Below are 27,086 nucleotides of genomic sequence, written 5' to 3'. Positions count from 1 at the left end.
AATCTCTAAAAAAATGTATTTACGTTAATATTCTGCAATACCATCATCTCATCCTGAAGGGATACTGGATTCACTTCAATATTCTCTATGTTATTACCCAATTTCTTACTAGTGAAAAGAAAATCAATTATGAAAGAACTATCTCTCCTAGGAATCAACTTACCATAATAGGCACAAGAACTGAAATATATCCGAGGGGACGTGACAGTTGAGTGGCATTGTCATTGGCTTCAAATCAAGGCGACAGCTGTTCGAGTCCTAGACAACGCTCTTGGAATTTTCGGAGTGAAAAATCCCGTACGTATGATTCGGAACCCAGGAAAATCCGGTAGTCCCGTGGTAATGACGACGATATCAACAGTCATTCAAAATTTCAAGAGTTTTTTCATATATATCCGATTATCTCTAATTCCAGCAAAACACTTCATTACTAGCTAGTAATAAATTGGATAATCCTAAAATATATCAGGATTCACAGTCGTTAATTAGAATTTCTCCACTGACCTAACCGAACGAGTTGACCGTGTGATTAGGGTTGCGGGACTGTGAGCTTGCATTCGTGAAATAGTGGGTTCGAATCCAACCGTCGACAGCCCTGAAGATGATATTGCATGGTTTCTCATTTTCACGCAAGGAAGATGCTGGGACTGTGCCTTAATTAAGGCCATGGTGGCTACCCTTCCCATCCATCCGTCGCCGAAAACTTTTGATGTGTTAGTGCAACGATAAACAAATAGAAACAAAAGTACTGACCTACAAGCAACGGAGAGGGTAGTGATGTTACCCATGACGTTCGTCCGTTAGTTTGTCAGAACCACACCTGCTCAAGTCTGCAGCCACTGGCAGTATGTCCCGCTCCTCAGACCCTGGACCGTGACACCGTTACTCCCTGCCTGAGGACACCCGTTACTGTCATCAATCTGTTGCAGCCTCCTGCGAAGCGTGAACGAGATGACACTTCTCAGAACTGGATTCTGCAAGAAGAATATGGTCTACATAAGTACGAGCATTGAGGTTAAAGCAAAGCAAGCAAGCAAAGTCACCTCCGTACAGGCCATGAAGGAGTGGAAGGTAAAGGCTTCCACCATTGTTAACCTCGGCACGTGATGTGGTAGAGTGGTTAGCACTACGCCCGGCCGCCTTTGCCCCCAGGAATTAACCTCGTATTCGTTTTTGGTGAAGGCTGAGCGAACCTCAGGTCCAGATGCACCTCCGGAAGTGGAAATCTCGTTTCTTAAATGTTACGACTTCCTGACGGGGATTCGAACCCACGTCCTTCCGGGCGAACCGAGCACGCCTTTAGCCTCGGCCAGGCAGCCCCTATTGAGGTTAAGGTTGTCATTATTCCGATAATGCAAAGTTTATCATATTAGGTGACCAGAAGTGATGGTACATATTGACATCAAAACTAACTATTATCCCAGATTTAAAAAAAAATATAGACTATTTTACCTGTAATGTGCAGTGTATTGCATATACTGCTGTTTTTAAGGGGAAGTACAATTAGGCGACCACCTCACCTCTTCCCGGCATTAATCAGGAGAGAATAATAAATAATAATGCTATTGTTTCCTTTACGTCCCACTAACTACTTTTTAACGGTTTTTTAGACGCCGAGGTGCCAGAATTTTGTCCCGCAGGAATTCGTTTAATTTTACTTTTACATGTCAGAAGACCAGCGCCTCAACCGTCTGAACCACTCAGCCCGACATCAGAAAAGAAAAAAGAAAGAGGACCGATCCGTCCAAGAATGAAGGAATGGACGAAAGGAAGGAAAGAACCAAGAAGGGTACGAAATTGAAAGACACCTTAGGTCACACAAGCCTAACATAATCTGGATCGAAAGAAAACAAGCGTTAACCAAGAAAGGTCAACGCCGGACTGACAAGTTCAGTGTGCTGACCTTCTGAGTCAAGTTGGCGGGTTCGATCCCGACTCAGTCAAAAGGTGCTCAGCCTCGTTTCGGTAGATTTAATGGCACGTATAACTGCTCATGCGGTGTAAAATTGTGGCACTTAGGCATCTCCGAAAAGCGGAAAAGTAGTTAGTGGGACATAAAACCAATAGCATTGTTATTAGAGTGGTCAAATTGGAAAGATGAATTTGAGGAGCCTAGCATAAGTGAGTGAATTAATAGCAGAGCCGGCTAACGGTCCCGTGGTCACCACCCTACAGGCTTACTCTCAAATTGTGGCATGTCACTCCTTCTGCGATGATTATGGAATCCAACGCTGATGGTAGGTCTCAACTCGCAACACACTTGTAAATGTGCGCCCGAGGAAGTGTTAAAGTGATTACTTATTAAAAAAAAAAGAACTACAAAAATACTGTATCTAATCTATGTATTAATCCATTTACCATCCAGGGTTGGTTCCCCCCCCCCCGTACTCAGCGAGAGATCCCACCTCTACCGCCTCAAGGGTAGCGTCCTGGAGCGTGAAACATTTGGTCGGGGATACAACCGGAGAGGAGGACGAGTACCTCGCCCAGGTGGCCTCACCTGTTATACTCAACAGGAGTCTTGTGAGGGATGTGAAGAGTGGAAGGGATAGGCGGGGAAGACAGAAGGGAGCGGATGTGGCCTTAAGTTAGGTACCTTCCCAGCATTTGCCTGTTGAAGAAGAGGGGATAGCACGAAAAATGACTCCGAGGATGGCTGAGGTGGGAATCGAGCCATCCTCTACTCCCAGTTGGCCTTCCGAGGCTGAGTGGACCCCGTTCTAGTCCTCGTGGGCCCACCACTTTTCAAATTTCTTGTCAGAGCCGGGAATCGAACCCGGGCCTTCGGGGGTGGTAGCTAATCACAATAACCACTATACAGGCGGACATCTTATATAAACATTACATAAAAAGGATAGTGCTTACATTACACAATAAATGAAATTAACGAATAAGTGCGTCTTCATAAAGAAAGTTTACAAAATGAATGAGTTTTTTTTATTGAATTAGCCGGGATAATCCTGCACTAATAGGAAATCATCACCTCTTTCTTTTTTTTTTTTTTTTTTTTTTTTTTTTTGCTAGTTGCTTTACGTCGCACCGACACGGATAGGTCTTATGGCGACGATGGGACAGGGAAGGACTAGGAGTGGGAAGGAAGCGGCCGTGGCCTTAATTAAGGTACAGCCCCAGCATTTGCCTGGTGTGAAAATGGGAAACCACGGAAAACCATCCTCAGGGCTGCCGACAGTGGGGTTCGAACCTACTATCTCCCGAATACTGGATACTGGCCGCACTTAAGCGACTGCAGCTATCGAGCTCGGTCACCTCAGTTCTTGAAGATAATATTGTTTCAATCGAACAGCATATACAAAACGAACTGACGTCCTGAAATGTGGTGCTGGTGGGCTTTGCTCCGCATTCCGTCGACAGCAAGAAGAGCGAACGTGTCCGTTTTAAATGAATTTGGCATTTGTGTCGGGCTGTCGACGATTTGTTGTCGTCGCATTCTCGAGTACTTCTATGTGGTAGGAAGTAATGTTCCTAGCCTTGTAAAATTGATAGTGAAAAGAAAAGTAAATGGATGGCAATCCAGAGATGAAATGACGTATGGCTTTTAGTGCCGGGAGTGTCCGAGGACATGTTCGGCTCGCCAGGTGCAGATCTTTTAATTTGACTCCCGTAGGCGACCTGCGCGTCGTGATGAGGATGAAATGATGATGAAGACGACACATACATCCAACCCACCTGCCGGAGAAATTAACCAATGAAGGTTAAAATTCCCGATCCTGCCAGGAATCGAACCCGGGACCCCTCTGACCAAAGGCCAGTACGCTAACCATTTAGCCATGGAGCCGGACAATCCTGAAATAAAACATTTGTATGGACCAAATTAAACACGTCGCTGGGAAACCTCTTCAGAGGTCACTCGAAATAGCAGCAGATCGCTTCAAATGAAGAAGCTTACTTCACACCTGACAATTAACTCATCACGACTCTTAGAAATAAGGAAAATAGAAGAAAGCAGATTGATATCCACCTTGGTTGTGGTTCTGCTTCCAATTGGCAATCCTGTCTTGAAGATGATGAACGCTACGTACACCACACATAATTACTGAACTCGTACAACTTGTAAATGGGCGAACTTGCTCCCCTTTAACACAGCGCTCGAGATGTTTTAGTACATTAAAGCTTGATATTAAATATTTCCACATTCAAATGAGCCCACAAACTGGTTGTTCTCGCTACAGAAAATCTAGTTACCCACTTACTAGGTGCAGATTTTTTTTCAGGTCCTAATTTAAATGAAGTAACAGGACTGTACTCGAGTAAAGTAACTATTCTTGTTCTGGGCGATTTCCGACAAAATAGTAGCGTTACAAAAATGTTGCAAAGTTTGGGCTGGGAAGACTTGGGAGAAAGGAGACGATCTGCTCGACTAAGTGGTATGTTCCGAGCTGTCAGTGGAGAGATGGCGTGGGAGGACATCAGTAGACGAATAAGTTTGGATGGTGTCTTTAAAAGTAGGAAAAATCACAATATGAAGATAAAGTTGGAATTCAATAGGACAAATTGGGGCAGATATTCGTTTATAGGACGGGGAGTTAGGGATTGGAATAACTTACCAAGGGAGATGTTCAATAAATTTCCAATTTATTTTTTTAATCATTTAAGAAAAGTCGAGGAAAACAACAGATAGGGAATCTGCCACCTGCGCGACTGCCCTAAATGCAGATCAGTATTGATTGATTGATTGATTGATTGATTGATTGATTGATTGATTGATTGATTGATTGATTGATTGATTGATTGATTGATTGATTGATTGATTGATTGATTGATTGATTGATTGATTGATTGATTGATTCAGGTCATTCTTATTAAAGAGGAGTTAATGGGGTCCTTAAAAACAATTATGCTTATCGTACCAGAGTATGGAAAAAGACAGTCGTATCATTAGCCTTTCGCTTGAGGCTATATTCAAGGAATGAAGCGGTAGAGCTCAGCCAGCTTGTAGCTTCTACCGGGTGGGAAAATACGCTGACTGACAGAGCAAATGCAACACCAAGGAGGAGTGGTTCGAAAGGGATGAAAGTTGGGGAAAAAACAGAGACGGCACGGACGAATAATTGATGTTTATTCCAAACCGATATGCAGGTTACACAATGCGCACGGCATCGACTCAGTAGCATGTAGGACCACCGCGAGCGGCGATGCACGCAGAAACACGTCGAGGTACAGAGTCAATAAGAGTGCGGATGGTGTCCTGAGGGATGGTTCTCCATTCTCTGTCAACCATTTGCCACAGTTGGTCGTCCGTACGAGGCTGGGGCAGAGTTTGCAAACGGCGTCCAATGAGATCCCACACGTGTTCGATTGGTGAGAGATCCGGAGAGTACGCTGGCCACGGAAGCATCTCTATGCCTCGTAGAGCCTGTTGGGAGATGCGAGCAGTGTGTGGGCGGGCATTATCCTGCTGAAACAGAGCATTGGGCAGCCCCTGAAGGTACGGGAGTGCCACCGGCCGCAGCACATGCTGCACGTAGCGGTGGGCATTTAACGTGCCTTGAATACGCACTAGAGGTGACGTGGAATCATACGCAATAGCGCCCCAAACCATGATGCCGCGTTGTCTAGCGGTAGGGCGCTCCACAGTTACGGCCGGATTTGACCTTTCTCCACGCCGACGCCACACGCGTCTGCGGTGACTATCACTGACAGAACAGAAGCGTGACTCATCGGAGAACACGACGTTCCGCCATTCCCTCATCCAAGTCGCTCTAGCCCGGCACCATGCCAGGCGTGCACGTCTATGCTGTGGAGTCAATGGTAGTCTTCTGAGCGGACGCCGGGAGTGCAGGCCTCCTTCAACCAATCGACGGGAAATTGTTCTGGTCGATATTGGAACAGCCAGGGTGTCTTGCACATGCTGAAGAATGGCGGTTGACGTGGCGTGCGGGGCTGCCACCGCTTGGCGGCGGATGCGCCGATCCTCGCGTGCTGACGTCACTCGGGCTGCGCCTGGACCCCTCGCACGTGCCACATGTCCCTGCGCCAACCATCTTCGCCACAGGCGCTGCACCGTGGACACATCCCTATGGGTATCGGCTGCGATTTGACGAAGCGACCAACCTGCCCTTCTCAGCCCGATCACCATACCCCTCGTAAAGTCGTCTGTCTGCTGGAAATGCCTCCTTTGACGGCGGCCTGGCATTCTTAGCTATACACGTGTCCTGTGGCACACGACAACACGTTCTACAATGAATGACGGCTGAGAAATCACGGTACGAAGTGGGCCATTCGCCAACGCCGTGTCCCATTTATCGTTCGCTACGTGCGCAGCACAGCGGCGCATTTCACATCATGAGCATACCTCGGTGACGTCAGTCTACCCTGCAATTGGCATAAAGTTCTGACCACTCCTTCTTGGTGTTGCATTTGCTCTGTCAGTCAGTGTATTTCCACGTTCAAATGAGCCCACAAACTGGTTGTTCTCGCTACAGAAAATCTAGTTGCCCACTTATTTAGTGCAGATTTTTTACAGGTCCTATTTTAAATGAAGTAACAGGACTGTACTCGAGTAAAGTAACTATTCTTGTTCTGGGCGATTTCCGACAAAAGAGTAGCGTTACAAAAATGTTGCAAAGTTTGGGCTGGGAAGACTTGGGAGAAAGGAGACGAGCTGCTCGACTAAGTGGTATGTTCCGAGCTGTCAGTGGAGAGATGGCGTGGGAGGACATCAGTAGACGAATAAGTTTGGATGGTGTCTTTAAAAGTAGGAAAGATCACAATATGAAGATAAAGTTGGAATTCAAGAGGACAAATTGGGGCAAATATTCGTTTACAGGACGGGGAGTTAGGGATTGGAATAATTTACCAAGAGATGTTCAATAAATTTCCAATTTCTTTTTAATAATTTAAGAAAAGGCTAGGAAAACAACAGATAGGGAATCTACCACCTGGGCGACTGGCCTAAATGCAGATCAGTATTGATTGATTGATTGATTGATTGATTGATTGATTGATTGATTGATTGATTGATTGATTGATTGATTGATTGATTGATTGATTGATTGATTGATTGATTGATTGATTGATTGATTGATTGATTGATTGATTGATTGATTGATTGTATTTTATTTTTTTTATTCAGGTCATCCTTATTAAAGAAGGGTTAATGGTATCCTTAAAAACAATTATGCTTATCGTACCAGAGTGTGGTAAAAGACAGTGATATTGCCTTTCACTTGAGGCTATATTCAAGGAATGAAGCGGTAGAGCTCAGCCAGCTTGTAGCTTCTACCGGGTGGGAAAATATAACTTGCTCGGAAGACGCGCACGCACATACATATGACAGCAACCGATTGGTGCATCGAAATCGCGGTTTCCAGCATTTTCTATGATGGGCAGTTCTCTTTTCATTAATAACAAGTGTTATTTCCATGTCAGTCTTATAAACATTTTCTGGTCCAGTTGTGTTTTGCCCACCCTCGAGGGACCTCTAGTATTGCGTACAATCCGAATTACATTTTCAAAATTCCTGCATGCATTGGTCGGGATTCAAACTGCAGCTGCTTTGGTGAGACGCCAGTGAGTACCTATATCACTCAGCTGCCACGCCCACGTCACGTTGTAATCCATTATATTAGTGAATTGGCGATTGGTTAAAGTTACAGGTGTCTCTTGATAAGGTTTTGCTTTGGGCCAGGACGATTGAGGAAAGAAGAAAATTAATTTTGAAGGCGAAAAGAATTACTTCAATTCTAAGGATCATTTGACATGCCTTTTAAAAACACGTTGGTTTTAGATGTTACACAAATTTGGAAAATTCAGTGCGTCGTTTGCCAGGTGAAAATAATTTTCTGTATTATTTTAACGTCACTTAACGCATGAAAGTTTCAAGGATAGGGAAGGGCTAGGATCAGTCACCACGGAACTGCATTTAAGGTTGTCGTCCAGGTGCTAGATTCCCTATCATCCGTTTACCTCCTCTTTTATTAAATGATTTCAAAGGAGTTAGAAATCTATCAAGCATCTGCCTTGATAAATTATTCCTCTTCTTATAAACGACTACTTGCCCCAATTTGTCCTCTTGAATTCCTGCTTTATCTACATATTATTATTTTTCCTAGTTTTTAAAACTCCATTCAAATTCATCTGGTAATCTTTCCATGTCATCTCTCCACCGACAGTTCAAAACATGCCACTTAGTTGATCAGCTCATCTCCTTACTTCCAAGTCTTCCCAACCCAAAGTTTGCGACATTTTCCCAACACTACTCTTTTGTCGGAAATCACCCAGAATAAATCGTGCAGCCTTCCTTTGGATATCTTCCAGTCCTAATCAAGTAAGTCTAGTAAAAATCCCATACACTTGAATCATGCTCTAATTGGGGTTTTGCTACTTTACCAGAGACGTATACACCTCTCGTTCGCATCCTTACTACAATCCCTAAATACCTCCAGAACCGTACGAAGAGATCTGTAAACTTTATATAGAACCTCTTACATGCAATTACCCCAATGAAGAGCTCTCTTCGTATTAACCCCTAGGTACTTACAGTGATCCCCCATGAGATACTTTCACGCCATCAACACAGTAATTAAAACTGGTGGAACTTACAACCTGAATTCCCACCCCTTTTATTATCATACCATTGTTGTCATTTCACAACAATGTCGAGATCTTTTCGCAGTAACTTCTCTATACAGTGCAACAAATCCGCAAAAATCCTTATCTGTGATTCGAGTTCTTTGCTCATATCATTTATTACATAAGAAGATATAAATGCCCAATAAATTAATTATCTGGGCTCTGAGAATTGAAAGAAAGTGTCCGTAAATATTTAATAATAAACAATCACAACATTTTCTAGGCGTGAAAGTAAAAAAACCAAGGGAAATAATCTTCAAGACTGTCGACGGAGGAGTTCGAATCTACCATCTCCCGAATGCAAGGTCACAGCTACGTCATCCGAGCTGCGCAGGCAACTCACTAGGTTTTCTGAAGTAATGTGACCTTGTGTATGCGCGTGATAATTAATTTCACGACATTATTTTGTTCCTAAGCCACCTCAAATTTTATTTTAGATTTTTTCCTGAGGACCAGACTTGGGAGATGACACTGATTGATGAATAGTGCGTTGTCCCTGAGTAATGGCGGTCGTATGATGAGATGCTTGCCTGATGGTGGCTTCTTGCTTTAGGAGCTATCAGACGACACATTCTTCTGTAAGTGTGATGTTACAAAAAGTTTGAAGTGATAATTCTTTAATAGCCACAACAAGAAACGCAGCATGTGGGCCATGCAACAGTAAAGACATAGCATTTCAAACAACCTGAGGTATGTGCTAATGAATTAACAGCATAATACGTTCAGGGAACTTCTATGAACGCGGCAGAGTGGTAGCCTAAACGAGTGTCGTTTTACGTTACGAGGATCCAAGTTAATTGCTCTAACTAATGAGTTGACGGCTACGTTATAGCTTCTTGGGTTAGTAGAAGTTGCTGCGCCATCCAACCCTGACCAGTCCCTGAAGGATCGTATTGTCTACAAGAACTACGACCTCTTACATTTCTCTCGTGCTGTGTGGTATTTGAAAACAGTGCGAATAAACAGCAATCCAATGACGGATGATATCGAAGAGATCTGCCTTTATAAACATGAACTACCTTTAATGGAATCAAATTTCAATTTGGTAGGATCATTTCGTTTGCTTAAGATAACTTCTGGCGTCCATCCTGAGCAGTGGCGTATACTGAGGGCTACCAAAGATATCGGTGAATCCCAAACCTCAAATGCGAACGATGGAAATCTAAAGCACATTATAATCATCTGACCCATTGTTCCATGTACAAAACTTGAAAGAAATGAGCAAAAGAACGTCGCACTTATTTCTGAGAGCAAGGCATCGGAGACTGATAGAGTTATAACACACTAGAGGTAGCATTGGTGGCACTACCGTCTACGAGAGAATCGCTGTAGCGAGCGGAGCATGTTGAAATCGCAGCTGTTTGGCAAAAAGCTCACTCTGCTATACTCATCAATGTAAATAGGAGACTTTCAAAACTGTTTGGATAGAGAAAATGTTTAAAATTCTTAAATATAAACATTCTCAGATACTACAGTATACTTCCGATGCTTCTCGCCAGTAAAAAAGAAAGCCCTAAAAGCATAAATAGAGGAGAAATGCTTGATAAAAGAGGACGGTGTTCAGGTGCAGTTAAGTAACACAAAATCAATTGACTATGCATATCAAGTCTTCTAACAACATGCATTTAGAAGTTCGCAATTTTCTGTGTAAATGACTAGGAGTTTGCTATAATTCTGCCCAGCGACCGCAAATGTCCTCTCTCGTACGAAGCGAATGAGCGAGTTTTCAGGCCTTAAAGCGTTGGCGAAATTTTGGGGTAAGGTAGATAAAATATTTTCATCACCGGTTTAGACGTTGGCTTTCTGAGCCCAAATTGGCAGGTTCGAGTTTGACTCAGTCCGGTGATACTTGAAAGTGCTCAAATACGTCAGCCTCTTGTAGATAGATTTACCGGCACATGAAAGAACTCCCGTGGGAAAAAATTCCGACACCTCAGCAACTCCAAAAACCATGTGTAAGTAATTAGTGGGACATATAGGCAATATTATTATTATTATTATTATTATTATTATTATTATTATTATTATTATTATTATTATTGTCGATGTTTTCTAAAGGCGATTACAAGTGGATATATGACACTCGGTTGTAATTTCAGCCTATTATGGAGTTTTTATTTAATTTTTCCTGAAATGTATGATTTGCTTTAAGATTTTAACTTGTAAAATGATTTCCGTTAATGGAAAGGGAGTTTGGGAGACTATATGATCGAAGAGAACTAAGAAATATATACAATAAGTTTTACAATTTGCTTTACATCGCACCGACGCAGATAGGCCTTATGGCGACGATAGGATAAGAAAGGGGATAGGAGTAGGAAGAAAGCGACCTTGGCCTTAATTAAGGTACAGCCTCAGCATTTGCCTGGTGTGAAAATGGGAAATCACGGTAAACCACCTTCAGGACTGCCGACAGTGGGGTTCGAGTCCACTATCTCCCGAAATTATAGTTAGTACTGATTGACAATTTTGTCCAATCAAGTGGACATCTTCACATTCGAATATTCCATATCTGGAGATGTCCGTCTGCTTGATTGAAGGAAATCAATGTTTAATTTTATTTCAGCTCTTGCGTTTTAATATTTTTGTTTATATTATTAATTGTGTTCAACTGACTGAGCAGTTTGTTCACAGTCACAGTTGGTTTTTGTTTTATCTAAAGAGCCGCGTGAATTCTGTATGAAAACACTGCACGGATGGTTCATATTTGAAATGATCTTACTGTAAATGAGAAGATAACCGCAATATCTAAATTCTTCGAAACTTAAGAGAAGAAATGATGTAATTTCTTGGATATTGAAGTCATGATGTGTTATGAATATTTTAATTATGTTTTGTCCTTGTCAGATACTACTAATTTCTCATTTGGAATAATAATAATAATAATAATAATAATAATAATAATAATAATAATAATAATAATAATAAAAAGACAGTAATGGTGGGCGTGCAGATATCCGGAAAGTAGAAAGAAAAATGTTAAGAAACATTCTGGGCCCAGATGTTAAAAATGGAGATAGAAGACTCAAATAAACAATAAATTGTATGAAGAATCAGAAGGCGTGGTTGAACTAGTGAGGAAGCGAAGGTTACAGTTCTATGGACACTTGTAGAGGATGGACAATTATAGACTAACGAAGAGAGTCTTTCAGTTCTTCGGTAAGAGGAAGACAAACCTGATATGGTTTCGAGAAGTGAGATTGGACTTGACGAAGATGGGGGTTCCGGGGAATTATGTCATGGACAGAAATCGGTTCAGACAACTCGTCAAAATGTTCTGCGGTTCCCAAGAGACCGGGGAAATGCTAATGAGGAAAGGGAGGCCCTATACAGAAGAGCAGAAGAAGGAAGTAGCAGAAAGGAAGGATACTATGAGAGAGAGAGAAGACAGAGGACAAAAACTGCAAACATAGTCAAACGTGGTCCATAGTCGATCGAAACAAAAATAATAATAATAATAATAATAATAATAATAATAATAATAATAATAATAATAATAATACTCTTCTTCTTCTTAATTCTCAATCCTAAGATTGGTTGGCAGCAATTCGTCTTCTCCACTCTTCTCTGTAATCCGCTAATCTCTTCATTTCCACATATGAGCCTGTTCCTACGTCATCTCTGATCTGTCTTGCATATTTCAGTCTAGGTCTTCCTCTTCCTCTTTTACCTTGAATCTTTCCTTCTATGACATTAACTATGAATCCATTGTGCCTATAGAGATGGCCAATTAACTGGTCTCTTCTTTTTCTTATTGTTGCTAAAAAGGTTCTTTTTTCACTTATTCTTCGAAGAACTTCTTCACTGGTGAGTTTTTCTGTCCATGAGATCCTTTCCATCCTCCTCCAGCACCACATCTCAAATGCTTCCAAACGTTTCTTATCATGTGCACTAATAGTCCACGGTTCTGAACCATACAAGGCCACGCTCCAGACATAGCACTTAATAAAACTCTTCTTGGTCTCCACATTTAAATTCCTTGATGTAAGTAGTATCCTTTTCTTGTAAAAAGCAATTTTTGCTTGGGAAATTCTGCTCTTTATGTCGACTGAACTTTTTCCATCTGGAGTGATTTTACTTCCTAAGTAGGTAAAGGCATTTACTTGCCTTAGTGGTATATCACTAATTCTGATGTCGACTGCAATAGGCTGGCGGTTGCATACCATAATTTCGGTCTTTTTTGTATTAATTTTCATGTTATACTTATCTCTCAATATCGTATTCATTCTTATTAATGCACTTTGTAGTTTCTCTTCGTTCTCCTCTATGACAGCTATGTCATCAGCAAATCGTATCATTTTGATTTCTACTCCATTTATCTTTATCCCTTCCATTTCCTCTTTGCATTCTTCAATTCCTTTCTCAATATACAGGTTGAACAGCACTGGTGACAAATTACACCCCTGTCGTACTCCTTTCTTTATATAAGCTTTCCGTACTTCACCATTTATGTTTATGATGCCTCTTTGGTTGTTATAGAGTTCGTATACTATTCGTCTATCTCTAAAATCTAAACCAACACTAGTCATAATCTTCATTAACATATTCCAGTTCACATTATCAAAAGCTTTTTCTAAATCCACGAATGCAATAAACAAAGGTTTCCTTACGTCTAGCATTTTGTCTATAACCTGTCGTAGTGTTAGAATAGCTTCTCGTGGGCCTCTATTCCGCCTAAATCCAAACTGATCTTCAGCCAAGTGTGGTTCAATTTTATTGCTTATTCGGTTATATATTATTCTTGTCAATATTTTTGACATGTGCGACAACAGACTCAAGGTGCGATGTTCTTCACATTTTAGAGTTCCAGGTTTCTTTGGTATAGGGATAATGAGAGACTTTTTAAAATCTTCTGGAATTTCTCCGGTTTCATATATTTCCGTGACCAGTTTAAAAATATAGCCGTGTGTTTCATCATCTAGTCTCTGTATCATTTCTCCAGTTATTTCGTCGCATCCTGGCGCTTTATTAGGTTTCAATTCTTTCACAGCCTTGAGGTATTCTTCTTTTGTTAAAGAGGGTCCCATTTGGTCACTTGTTATGTTGTCTTCATTTTCAAGTTCATTTATGTCAGTAGGATCTTCATATAATGTTTCTATAATAATAATAATAATAATAATAATAATAATAATAATAATAATAATAATAATAAGGATAGACGTCACTCACCAACACTGCTGCTACAGTGATTTTCGGGGAGACTACTGTAAATTCGTGGAAGTCAAAATTTTGCGTCTAAAGAATAAATTAATACACGCGGCTCTTTAGATAAAACAAAAACCAACTGTGACTGTGAACAAACTGCTCAGTCAGTTTAACACAATTAATAATATAAACAAAAATATTAAAACGCAAGAGCTGAAATAAAAGACTTAATTAAACATTGATTTCCTTCAATCAAGTAGACGGACATCTCCAGATATGGAATATTCAAATATGAAGTTGTCCACTTGATTGGACAAAATTGTCAATCGGTACTAATTATAATTTCGGGAGGTAGTGAGCTCGAACCTCACTGTCGGCTGTCCTGAAGATGGTTTCTTGTGAGTTCACATTTTCACACCAGGTAAATGCTGGGACTGTACCTTAATTAATGACAAGGTCGCTTCCTCCCTACTCCTACCCCCTTTCCTATCCCACCGTCGTCATAAGACCTATCTCTGTCGGTGTGACAAAAAGCAGTTGTGAAAAAATCCACAGTTCTAGCCCTTCAGGCAAGCAACTCATGTTGAAAACATCCTAGTGATATGAGCTACGAATTTTATGTAAATGAAATACAATAAAGTATGAGAATGTATTCTTGATTTACTCCTTTAAATTACAATTCTTTTCTTAATCATCGGTGTCCAGTCGATTGGATTAGCAGTTTACCATCTTCTACCACAACGAGTCAATGCATTGTTTCACTTAAGCATCATTAGGAGCGCTAATTTGAGTCGGTGCAGAGTTTCACTTAAGCCCTTATAACTAAACTCGGTGTGGACATTTTTTCAAAAATCAAAACTACCACTGAGGGTATGGAATCAAGGAACACAATACAGAAAGAACTATGTAAATGCGTTACTTTGGCTAGGATTTGAATAAAAAAATAAAAACGAGTAAAGAAACAAGTGACTTTAGGTTGTTTTTCCAGACCTGCACTTAGGCCGGAAGTATTGTCGAAATTTGTTCTTTTTTAAGTTTGATACAGCTATCCAAGACTCATAATCTGAAGCCTTTCCAGCTCCTTAGACCTTCAACTTTCGGCACAATTGAGAAATTTTTTTTTACGTTTTTCGTAGTGTGGGGACTCCTACTTTGTCGGGTAAGAAATGTTTTCAGATTTTAAAAAGAATTAATTATGTCTTTTATTACATCTCCTATGTCTGTTTCGTTTATGTTATAAGCTGTCTTTGTCGATTGCATTTGTTTTCACAGTTAACAAGGCGACGCTGAAAGTTATGCCCTCTTACGAATCAGGCAATAACAACATCTCCTCAATCAAGTTTCATCATTCAGAAATTATTTCATTATTGACTAGCGTTCAGTCTCCTCTCCGACACCAAAATTATCAGTCCTCAGCTGCGCCAATTTTTCTTAAACATATACAACCTGTTAGAAAATAAATCTCTCTTAGTCGTATCTTACACAACATCTTACAGCAATTTTATGTAACTCATATCCTGATATAGGCTTTCTCTTCCAGTCCAAAACCGCACAAGAGGTAGTGAGCAAGTCGCATCTGAAAAACACTGTATTATTTTATGTAGTGCGGAGTCCATGCACTGTATACACTACAGTACATCTACCCGTATAGCTACCACTAGAGAACTGTATTACATGGGCGGCCCTACCTTATGTGCTGAAGTGCTGCAGCACACTGCCTATCAGAAAAATAAAGTAGTTTTAAAATATTATCTACAATGAAATACAGTGCATTGAAAATGACGTCAGCCAAAGAATAGAAAATTATTCAACTCCCCTCACAACCAGGTAACTACTGGTGCGCTTCACGCCGGGTGCTGTGCGATCACAGCTCAGCGAGGATTTCTAAGCTTTTAGCCAGAAACCAGGAGCTCTGCCTTTTGCCTTTTCACAGCCATTCTTCGTTCAACCACAAAGAGGCAGCACTAGCACTAGTCACACTTGCATTACGACAGATATGAGAACGTGGCAGCTGGCACCCTCTTGACTCAGCGGTAGTATTTAATAGGGAATCGCTCAAAGCAAACGGGAAAACAAAATACTGTAGAGCTGTTCCCGCCAGGTCTTTTAATACCAAAGAGGACAGAATACTACCAACTTGCCTATTCCATAGTCACATTTGTAAATCGATTAACTATAAAAATTGTACTTTTTATGTTGTCAAAATAAGGACGTGATATTGCGATTTTCTTTGATTAAAATGTCTAGTTTATAAATGTCACTATAAAAACATAACATGTAATTTTTCATTACGACGTTGCTGGTTTTATTTCAGTGATGTTGGTAACATTGGGAAGTTCTGTTTTGGCGCGCTCACACCAAGTGTTTGAGTTCGTGAGGCCACTTATTTTTGACAGAAAAGTGTAGTTGCAATATCATGGAAGATGTGATAGGTTAGGGCTAATTTACAGACATGTTAATCGACCACCATTTTTTTTACAGTCTCGTCACATCCATTAAAAATGTAAATCAAGAGACTGTTTTCAGTCATTTGACCGGGTCAGGAATGGAATGAATGAAGCCCCATCTAGCGGCGAGGATAGCAATTGTACCGGCTGCCGAAACCTGTCACACTCCTCTGGGGCAATGATTATTGAACGATAGATGAAATGAAACGGTATTGGAGAGTGTCACTGGAATGAAACATGACAGGGAAAACCGGAGTACCCGGAAAAAATCCTGTCCCGCCTCCGCTTTGTCCAGCAAAAATCTCACCTGGAGTGACGGGATTTGAACCACGGAACCTAGTGGTGAGAGGCCATCGCGCTGCCGCCTGAGCTACGGAGGCTCTAGTCACATCGATATTGATACAAAAATATATTTTAGAATTATGGTAGAAACTATGGTAAGTAAAATGTATACACCAACCGTGACACTTTAGGCCACGTAATTTCTACTGTTAGAACGTTCGATAAAGGCTTAAAATAGAACCAAAAGGCTTCAACACACAAGAAATGTTTCGGAATGAGAACGTAGGTCCATTGATGAATGCAGAGTTATAATGCCCAATCTGCATGTTTCAAGTAACTGCGTGTAATTATGTAGCGTGGATTGCTGCCTTCTCAGAGCAGTGAGAAGTCTTATCCTCCTTCACTTATGCCTTTTTTTAGTTTCGATTTGTACTCGAGTAGGCATACTTTACGAAGATTTCACTCTCCTGAAGTGTGAGCTATTCTTATAACGAAATTATCATAAATATCACCACGCAAACATTGACTATGTTACAAACACATTGTGTATACCATTGTTAACATTATCCTGGACCTACTCAACCAGTTTACAGGTACATTCTCTACTTTTGGGAATGGTTACAATTAACTGCACGAAAGAAATGCATGATTCGTAAACACACTGTAGTGTTTGCAGAAAAATAAATCTCTCTGTACACTTGGATCACAGAACATGTATAGGCAACCACTATCTATTAGGCTGCCGAGTCGTGGAAATGGTATTCCTCTACGGAGAAGCAAGGCATAATGTATGAGAAACACGATCTTTATACCAAGAACGATTTCCTGAACGAAGCCTACCGAAAGGTTTAAATACACCTGCGTGAGGGGATGTCCGCTGGAAAATATGGAAAATGGCCATAAAACGCCCGCTTCCGAAAATAAGACTGGCAAAGGATGTCAGTGACTATCGGCCGATTAGCATGTTATTTACATTGTCAAAAGCTTTAGAATTTATAGTTCACAAGCATATTACCAACTGTCTTAACACAACACTATCTCCGCGATATCTACCAGTCCGGCTTTAGACATCTTGCAGTGCATTAACACATGTTACTGATGACATAAGGCAAGCTATGGACAACAAACAACTGACAGTTCTAGCATTATTGGACTTTAGTAAAGCTTTCTACACTGTTGACAGAGCCATACTTATATCAAAGTTAAATAGTTTAAATTTTTCCGCGAGTGCACTCCAGTGGATCAGTTCCTACCTCACCGGCCGCCGGCAGTGTGTACTAATAACAACAATGAATATTCAAATTGGCGTGCGGTTGACGTGGGAATACAACAAGGATCTGTTCTGGCCCCCCTATTTTTCTCTTTGTATATAAATGGCATAGCTTCCGGATTAAAACTCTGCAAATATCACTTACACGCAGATGACTTACAGATACAGTATATACGTATTGTGACCGTATCGTCACATTGAATATTTATTCGGAAACATATATGTGGGGAGTATGTATGCTTGGAGCTTCTTTGTCAGTACGGGGGCTCAGTTGCATAATGTTGCGTAACATCTTCGCCAGCCTGGCGCCTAACTCATGCAGTTTATGGCTTATAAAACCCCCGAACTGAGCGCGCGTGATGAGGGAAGACAAGGAGACTCCGCCCCTACAACAAATGCCGACTCACAGTAGAGCCAACGTGAGGAGGTGATTTTAGAAGTACTTTCGGGATAATAACGCTTAATTTAAACATGAAGTACACGTCGAAGTAACAGCAAGAAAATTGGATCATTGACAAAATTATAAATCAAATTAATATAATATTATTTATGAAATTACGTCTCCAAGAAATTACGTAAGCTGTTGTAGCGTCCTAACGCTAGCTGTGAAGAAGACAGCCAATAGGAGTTCCCCGTTGGACTCTTGATTTAGACGGCCGAATAACAATTAAACCGCTGATCGTTTTGCGTTTCGCATTACATCTATTATTAGTGATTGGCGAGCCACACAATCTGCCGCATCGCTGATTTCCATAAAATTAGTGGATCTGGAGATCTCAAAGTTGTAGTGGGAGCGTTCCTCTGTCCAAACCCCCCACTCCATGTGAGACCATATATGCTCGCACTTCTCAGGGTGGTTGGTCAGTCAACAGGCAGTTTATGAGGTGACCAGACGGTCGTTTTGTGGTCGGAATTTCCTGTTCTTTGTATAGAAAATGTGCATATAAACGGGAGTGCAAATATGTATAACTTCACATACGAATTGTCAGTAGAGAACTTAACTGAGCGATAGTGCTGTATGAATTACAGATCGTTCGCGGCGCGGCAGGAAATTACGTGAACTACGTCGTGTGTTCGCATCGCGAAACTGTGACGCTCTGATGTGCCGAATGTCGGACGGAGAAAACAATTCTTCAATTAATCTCCCGTGGTAGAGAGAGAGTCCGTGGTGTGTGGGAATAATTTGAATTTTGTGAAGGTAGACATGTAAAAAGGTAGCACGAAAGTTCGTGTAATATAATATAAACAGAATTCCAGTACTAAGTTATCGTGCTGAATGACGGCGTAATTGTAGCAGTACAGAGAAACAGACGTACGATACAGGGTTTTGAAATAAATATAGGAACCCAATGTGACGTTAATTCAGTATAATAAACTATTGCAGTGACGAAACCGTGATTTATGTACGGGCTTTGTCAGACTGAAGTAGTCTAGCTGCGTCCGGCGTCAAATTAATAAATATGCAACTTTCATTCTGCAAAGGATCGCAATCATACCAATAAAAGGGGAATTTTGATTGTGACGTGTGCAGAAGAAGTCTCTGTGAAAATCAGTGTTAATAGTATCTTTCCAGTGTTCACGACCTCAAGACCATGGATTATTCAAGAGTCATCGAGGGACGTCTGGAACCTGTGACTTCCCACCTCAGCGACATGGAGGAGTAGACGCTTCAGGCGGGTCCCTTGAGGATTCGGACTATGGAGGACAAATCAAAGCTGTTGAGTACCAAGTTATGACTTGGTAATGTTAATATTCCCTTTGTAAATAGGTAGAGATGTAAGTATAGGGTTAAGTTAATTTATAGTAATGAATTGTCAGATTAGTTCGCTTAGTGTGGTCAGTAGGATCCCTTTTAATTTAACTACTTGAGGTTATTCGGGAAGGAAACAAATTAGGGTAATTGCGTGTATTTTTGGCCCAATTTATTTAATTTCATGAGCATCTTTTTGGGTTATTTGTGTTTACGAGTGCTGTCAGAGGAAAAGGGGGGGAAGAGAGTATTGAATATTGGTGAGTTAATGAAGTAGCGTTCCTCTGAGTGACTATTTAAGATGAATCAGGATAATATGACGGTTGGGTCTTCGCCACTGCCTTTGAATAGTATTTTAATATGGGATAGTCAGAGCACTCTCTTTCTAATGTACAGTGGTAGAATTTATTGTATGGTAGGTTAAGACGTGGCTGATATACTGTTTGTGAAGAGTTCATTGTGCCCAGGTTCGAATATCCACCCTCCAAACACTAGCTAGGCCACTATGTATTTTTGTTTGTTGTTGTATGGTATTTTTATTAAGTTAATTTATTTGGTTGGATATTAAATGCCGATTTACTGAACGTAGTTTCAATTTATATCAGGTACACATTCTCATCTCTTTGGCCTGAGATAATAGTAAATTTTAGCTTGCGAGTTAGTAGAAATTGTGGTTAACTCTGCGGTGACAGGAACGATGTCTGAACTCCGGCCTTCTGTAAAGTTGAGAAAATATGAAGTGATATAGCGGCATGATTTTGAGAGATATTTTTAGGATATGATGAACCCCGACCTGATTTTAGCATGTTTATAAGTGCGTCAGTATTATTGCGTTAATATAATGAGCCGCTGACCATGCATTGAGAGTGCGTTAATTTGTAGAGAAGTTTGTTTCAAGTAGGTTGTTGTCCCGTCGGGAGGGCTGTCCCAAGTGATTTATGGCAGGCGACCCGAGGGGTTGTAGCTTTTTGAGAGAAAGACAGCCAAGCCGGGATCTCTATGCCGGTTAACAAGGAAATGAAGATTTTTCAGACACTGTGTTCTTCTGTTAGTAGGAGATGTATTTTTAACTTGATTACCATATTCGCAACGAGCTATGTCGAAATTAATGTAGGAATATTTAATTGTTACCCCTAATGATGCGGTAAATAGGGTTTTGTTTTTCAGGAACCCTGATAATGGAAGGAACCGAGGTCACCACTTCGAACCTTGGGGCACGATGAGAAGTGTTAGTCACACAGCAGCGTACAATAATAAAACAAAATGCAGCCATTATTTGTGTTATTTGTTTTTTGTTTTTTTTTCCTTTTCAGATGGTGGAAGTATGTGAACATGATGTTCAGATAATTAAGGATTTATTGAAGCTAAATTTCATGAGAATCCATTGATAGTTTGTTTAAGTGAAGGGCTTAGGCCCTTATGACGTGTACAGTTAGTTCATCAAATGATGTGGTTCGTAATCACCAGAATTCTGTTCACTTTATTATTTGTGGGATTACGTTGTAATTCCGTAGAATTTGCTCATTGTTTTTTCTAATTTCATATATTTTTATATAATCGATTGTGCTATATTTAAATTAGGCGCCCACTTTAAGACTAATCTCAGAGTAAATCAATGTTTTGAATACGTAAATTGGAAGACAAACCCGGGGAATATTTCACATTTGCAAGGTCGTAGCTTATCACTGTAAATAGTCAAGTGTTCTATTATCATATTGTGAAAGGTATATGTTTGTCGTATTCAACAGCTGAAATAAAACATAGAGCCGATTAACAACAAAACCAGTTATACAAAGTGAAACTTTAGAAAGGTAATTCAACATTCTCCGATTTGTTTGGATGGAAAGGAATTAACACTCAAGTGCTTAATTAATAAATGGGTGATTTGTTCTATCATTAAATTCGACACTGAAATTTCAATAGTCCACTTGTGAAGGTGTGGATTGTGAGAGTACTTAAATGATAGCGGGGAATTTGTTTCCCGTTGCTTTATTGGGTGTCAAATCTATTTGTATACATTCATGAATTTAATAATGAAGGTTGTAAAGTGTCAATGATATGTTGCAACGAGAGTTCATTAAACCTTTAGAAAACTTTATTTTTGCTTATCTGTGCCGTTAATTGCATCCTTATCCCTCCCGTTCATTTTAAGCCTGTATGTTAGATTTAAGTTGGTAGGGTAGCGGTAGACCTCGCTATGCTATACGGGCATTTGTCATCTCATGTGTTCGGATTAGTCATTAAAATCCAAATGAGGCGGCATTTTTTCACTAGGCAGAAAAGGTCCCTGGACTGTTGATTTCTGTAGCGCATGGCCCCATGTGTTCAAACCCGGTCGGGGTAAATTTGCGTTGTCACATGGTCCCATGAGCTATTGGAGTTGATGAGAAAGATCCCAGTATATACACAGTAAACCCGAAAAACATACATTCAGAAACACTTCACCTGAATGAAGATTTGATGACCATAGATATATGGTTCAAAAATCACGGATTAAAATTAAACCCATCAAAATTCCAATAATAATTATTGGTTACCCTAAATTACTTTGCAAACTCAATCGAACAGCATTACCACAGTTCTCCATAAGTGGTACTTCCATTCAGTATAGCTAAAACGTAAGGAATCTTGGTATGATATCTGAAGAACATCTGTCCTAGTCTGCCTAAACTATATCTGTGTGTAGAAAAATATACGGAACGCTACACTGTCTCAGTAAATTCAAATTCACTTTCTCTTTTAAACGAAAGAAAATTCTTGTTGAATCACTCGCATTAGCTCATTGCGATATAGTTTGCAACAACCTAGGAGTAGAATGGGAAAGGAAATTACATTGTGCTCAGAATGCTTATATAAGATTAAGATTCATCTGTGGACTTCATTACGCTGACCATGTCACACCGTCGTACACACGGTTCGGGTGGCTTCGCCTGCAGGAACGGCGCACACTTCATACGCGTTCGTTTTTTCATACTATTCTTGAAACTTCTCAATCAGCCTATCTCCGTGATCGCATCAAACTCCTCTCCACAGACCTAAACAAAAATACCCAATCCTGCAGCACCATGCCTTTATCTCTTCTTGTACACAGAACAGCAGTCTACACGAAATCATTCACCGTTACAGCAGTCCGACAATGGAATCTCTTAACAGTGAGCACTTGCCATTTTAAGCACCTGGTTCATTAATCAGCTTACTGTAGGTCAAGGAATCTGATTTTGATTCACATTCCCATCGCGTATCAAGCTACTTCCCCTACAGTGTAAACAGCTCTTTCAAAGTCCATCTAACATCCAAATATAGTAAAGTACCGTTGAATTGGTAATTACTACTGATCTTCATTACCGCGGCTTACATGAAACCGATATAAATGCAGTAAAGTACCTAAGTGAAGTAAATATTCTCTCAGCACCGAGTTTGAACCTCCGAACACAAAATACAGCGTTGGCGGCCACGTAGAAGTGTGTTGCAGCTGTCTTTATATCGTAACATTCCATTGTTAGGCTAGTTGTTAATCAACAGGGAACGTTCCATTCTATGCGATCATTCATTATTACCTCCATGTTCTGGTTTGGCAGCAATGAATACATGTATCTCAAGCCTTGTACCTGCACAAGAATTTATTACTGGACCACCGGGAGGTGTTAGGTTATAAACTGCGGGATGTATAAATCCGAACAAATGGGGAGGCTGAATCTCTTGATATAAAATACATTCAGTAATATTCCAAACTCTGGGATTTCTTTTTCAATAAAATGATAGTCTAGTCGCTACTGAAATGGAGCAAGTGTGTTCTAAGATATTGCCACGTCATTTACTCGGAGACGCATAGGTGGCATGAGGATCGCCTTGGGCGTAATGTCTACACAGGACATCCGTTTCTAATAGTGTATTATGGAGACTTCGCTCCACGAGCTAGCCAAGACATTAACTTGTAATTTATAAGCGTATCTCGCCAGGGGAAACAGGATGTGTCCAGTACATCGGAGGTTATTGTTCTGTTGAGTCCATGCACGCAATATGTCCTCAGGTCTCCACTGCTTCAGGTATAGAGTTAATAACGTACACGCTAGAGTAATGGTTTTCTACGGTAGGAGTTAGGAGAAGACAATTCATGAGACATGTATAATTTTTAATCATTTGTACTAAGAATGGAAGTTAAAGTGTAGCGATGTATAAAGGTAGGTATAAAAGTAAAAGAGGCATGAAATAATAAGTCACTTCCAGGCACCCTAAAAACTTAAAGCTTGGAAAAAGAGAACCATATTGGGATAGGAAAGGCCTAGGAGTGGGAAGGAAGCGGCCGTGGCCTTAATTAAGGTACAGCCCCAGCATTTCTCTGGTGTGAAAGAGCAAACTACGGAAAACCACCTTCAGAACTGTCGACAATGGAGTTCGAACCCGCTACCTCCCGAATGCAAGTTGATAGCTACGAGACCCAAACCACGCGACCACTTGCTCGGTATAACAGTAATTATTGTTGAAGCTCAGGGGTACCATTAGTTTCATATAAAACACTGAATATGTCAAACTTTAAATTTAACCGTAGAAGACCGGGCGAGTTGGCCGTGCGCGTAGAGGCGCGCGGCAGTGAGCTTGCATCCGGGAGATCGTGGGTTCGAATCCCACTGTCGGCAGCCCTGAAGATGGTTTTCCGTGGTTTCCCATTTTCACACCAGGCAAATGCTGGGGCTGTACCTTAATTAAGGCCACGGCCGCTTCCTTCCCATTCCTAGGCCTTTCCTATCCCATCGTCACCATAAGACCTATCTGAGTCGGTGCGACGTAAAGCCCGTAGAAAAAAATAACCGTAGAACATAATGAAATGTAATTCAGGATAATTTATTCTTTCGTTAATTCATAACTTGTTTCCTTTATGTGATTTTAGATACTAAAACCTACTTTCAGTTTATTCCTAACAAGCTGAAAGGATCTCGCTATCAACAGGCCGACAGTGTTCCATGTCACTGACTTGAGCGTCGGCAGTTACTGTGCTTAGTTTCGGCACATCGTTTTAGTGTTTTATGTGGAGAAGGAAGACAGTTCGCGCAGGAAACAAACTTACGGTATATGACTTGGTCGTCCCGAAGTATCCCAAATCTTTCAATGTACAAAAGTACATTACAATTACGCCTAACCCATTTTTATCCTATAACATTTCTTCGTAAAACCAATATCAACGGTGATATTTCGATAATTTCTTGTTTCCAACAAACCCCTGTACGTCAAATGAATTTTGAAATTATATATATTTGGGAGATAAGTACGAATAACCTTACGAAAGGTACGGATGAATATACGCAGTTCATAAAACATAATTTCTTTTTAATTTAGTAAATGCTTTGTCCGAGAAAGGAGCTTGAAGTAGAGTACGATGTTTGTGAGGTAGGTAGTAGCTTCGTTTGCCCCTCGACTTATACCACCTGCTGCATCATGGTTCAGGAAGTATGTATGCGTAATTTGTAAGAAGCAATTCTAAGTACATCACTTCACTGTGGCTTCAGAACATATTCTGTGTAAGAAGTAATTCTAAGTACATCACTGCACTGCAGCTGGACACATCACTTCACTGTGGCTTCAGAACCTATTCTGTGTAAGGAGTATTTCTAAGTACATCACTGCACTGCAGCTGTACACATGACTTCACTGTGGCTTCAGAACGTATTCTGTGTAAGAAGTAATTCTAAGTACATCACTGCACTGCAGCTGTACACATCAGTTCACTGTGGCTCCATAACGTATTCTGTGTAAAAAGTAATTCTAAGTACCTCGCTGCACTGCATCTCTACACATCACTTCACTGTGGCTTCAGAACGTATTCTGTGTAAGAAGTAATTCTAAGTACATCACTGCACTGCAGCTGTACACATCACTTCACTGTGGCTTCAAAACGTATTCTGCGTAAGAAGTAATTCTAAGTACATCACTGCACTGCAGCTGGACACATCACTTCACTGTAACTCCACAACGTATTCGGTGTAAGAAGTAATTCTAAGTACATCACTGCACTGTAGCTGTACACATCACTTCACTGTAACTCCACAACGTATTCGGTGTAAGAAGTAATTCTAAGTACATCACTGCACTGTAGCTGTACACATCACTTCACTGTGGCTCCAGAATGTATTCTGTGTAAGAAGTAATTCTAAGTACATCACTTCACTGTGGCTTCAGAACGTACTCTGTGTAAGAAGTAAGTACATCACTGCACTGTAGCTGTACACATCACTTCACTGTGGCTTCAGAACATATTCTGTGTAAGAAGTAATTCTAAGTGCCTCACTGCACTGTAGCTGTACACATCACTTCACTGTGACTTCAGAACGTATTCTGTGCAAGACGTAAGTCAAAGTCCATTACTGCACTGTAGCTGTACACCATACTTCACTGTGGCTCCAGAATGTATTCTGTGTAAGAATAATTCTAAGTACATCACTGCACTGTAGATGTACACCATACTTCACTGTGGCTCCAGAATGTATTCTGTGTAAGAATAATTCTAAGTACATCACTCCACTGTAGATGTACACATCACTTCACTGTGGCTCCAGAACGTATTCTGTGTAAGAAGTAATTCTAAGTACATCACTGCACTCTAGATGTACGCATCACTTCACTGTGGCTTCAGAACGTACTCTGTGTAAGAAGTAAGTACATAACTGCACTGTAGCTGTACACATCACTTCACTGTGGCTTCAGAACGTATTCTGTGTAATTCTAAGTACATCGCTGCACTGCAGCTGTACACAATACCTCACTGTGGCTTCAGAACGTATTCTGTGTAAGAAGTAATTCTAAGTACATCACTGCACTGCAGCTGTACACAATACTTCACTGTGGCTTCAGAACCTGTTCTGTGTAAGAAGTAATTCTATGTAAATCACTGTACTGCAGCTGTACACATCACTTCACTGTGACTTCAGGAAGCATTTTGTGTAAGAAATAATTATAAGTACATCACTGCACTGTAACTGCACACATCACTTCACTGCGGCTTCAGGACATATTCAGCATGTATAATGCGTAAAAAGTAATTCTGAGTACATAACTGCACTGTAACTGTACACATCACTTCACTGCGGCTTCAGGACGTATTCTGCATTTATAATGTGTAAGAAGTAATTCTGAGTACATCACTGCACTTCAGCTGTACACATCACTTTACTGCGGCTTCAGGACGTATCCTGCATGGGTACTGTGTAAGAAGTAATTCTGAGTACATCACTGCACTGCATTGGTCTTCAAGACCATCTGAACTTACTCGTCTTTGATGGGCCGGTTGTTTGAGGCGTGACTGATTTTAGTCTCAGCAGTTACTGTACTTGGTTTCGAAGCAATGGTCAACAATGTTACTTTACTGTTTAATACTATTTTAATGCTTCCTAAAATTACCATGGGATTATTCACTGAACTAATCAAACCGACTCGCATCTATTGTTTTCTAGTTTTCAGCAAATATAATGTACCCCACTACGCTGAAAACTCGCCTTCATTCAATAATAATAAGAAGAAGAATTGGGGATCTTCTGTGATGACATCTTGCATGGTGATCCTTTAAACAAGAAACCTGAAGGTCTAGAAATATGAAGACAGGCAAGAC

General features: G+C 40.6%; 1 protein-coding gene across 1 annotated transcript in view; it reads right to left on the bottom strand.

The window, feature by feature from the left end:
- Positions 1–824: 824 nt before the first annotated feature.
- The window catches only part of LOC137501289 (uncharacterized), a 234,813-nt gene continuing 208,551 nt past the window's right edge, over positions 825–27,086 (bottom strand). Inside the window, exon 3 of the mRNA XM_068228244.1 lies at positions 825–974. Coding sequence (XP_068084345.1) covers positions 825–974 — 150 coding nt within the window. The remainder of the gene's footprint in view (positions 975–27,086) is intronic.

Source organism: Anabrus simplex, chromosome 6 (genome assembly GCF_040414725.1).
Source record: "Anabrus simplex isolate iqAnaSimp1 chromosome 6, ASM4041472v1, whole genome shotgun sequence".
Classification (NCBI taxonomy): Eukaryota; Metazoa; Arthropoda; class Insecta; order Orthoptera; family Tettigoniidae; genus Anabrus; species Anabrus simplex.
Note: the sequence above shows the minus strand (reverse complement) of the source record. Positions and strands in the feature narration are given on the sequence as shown.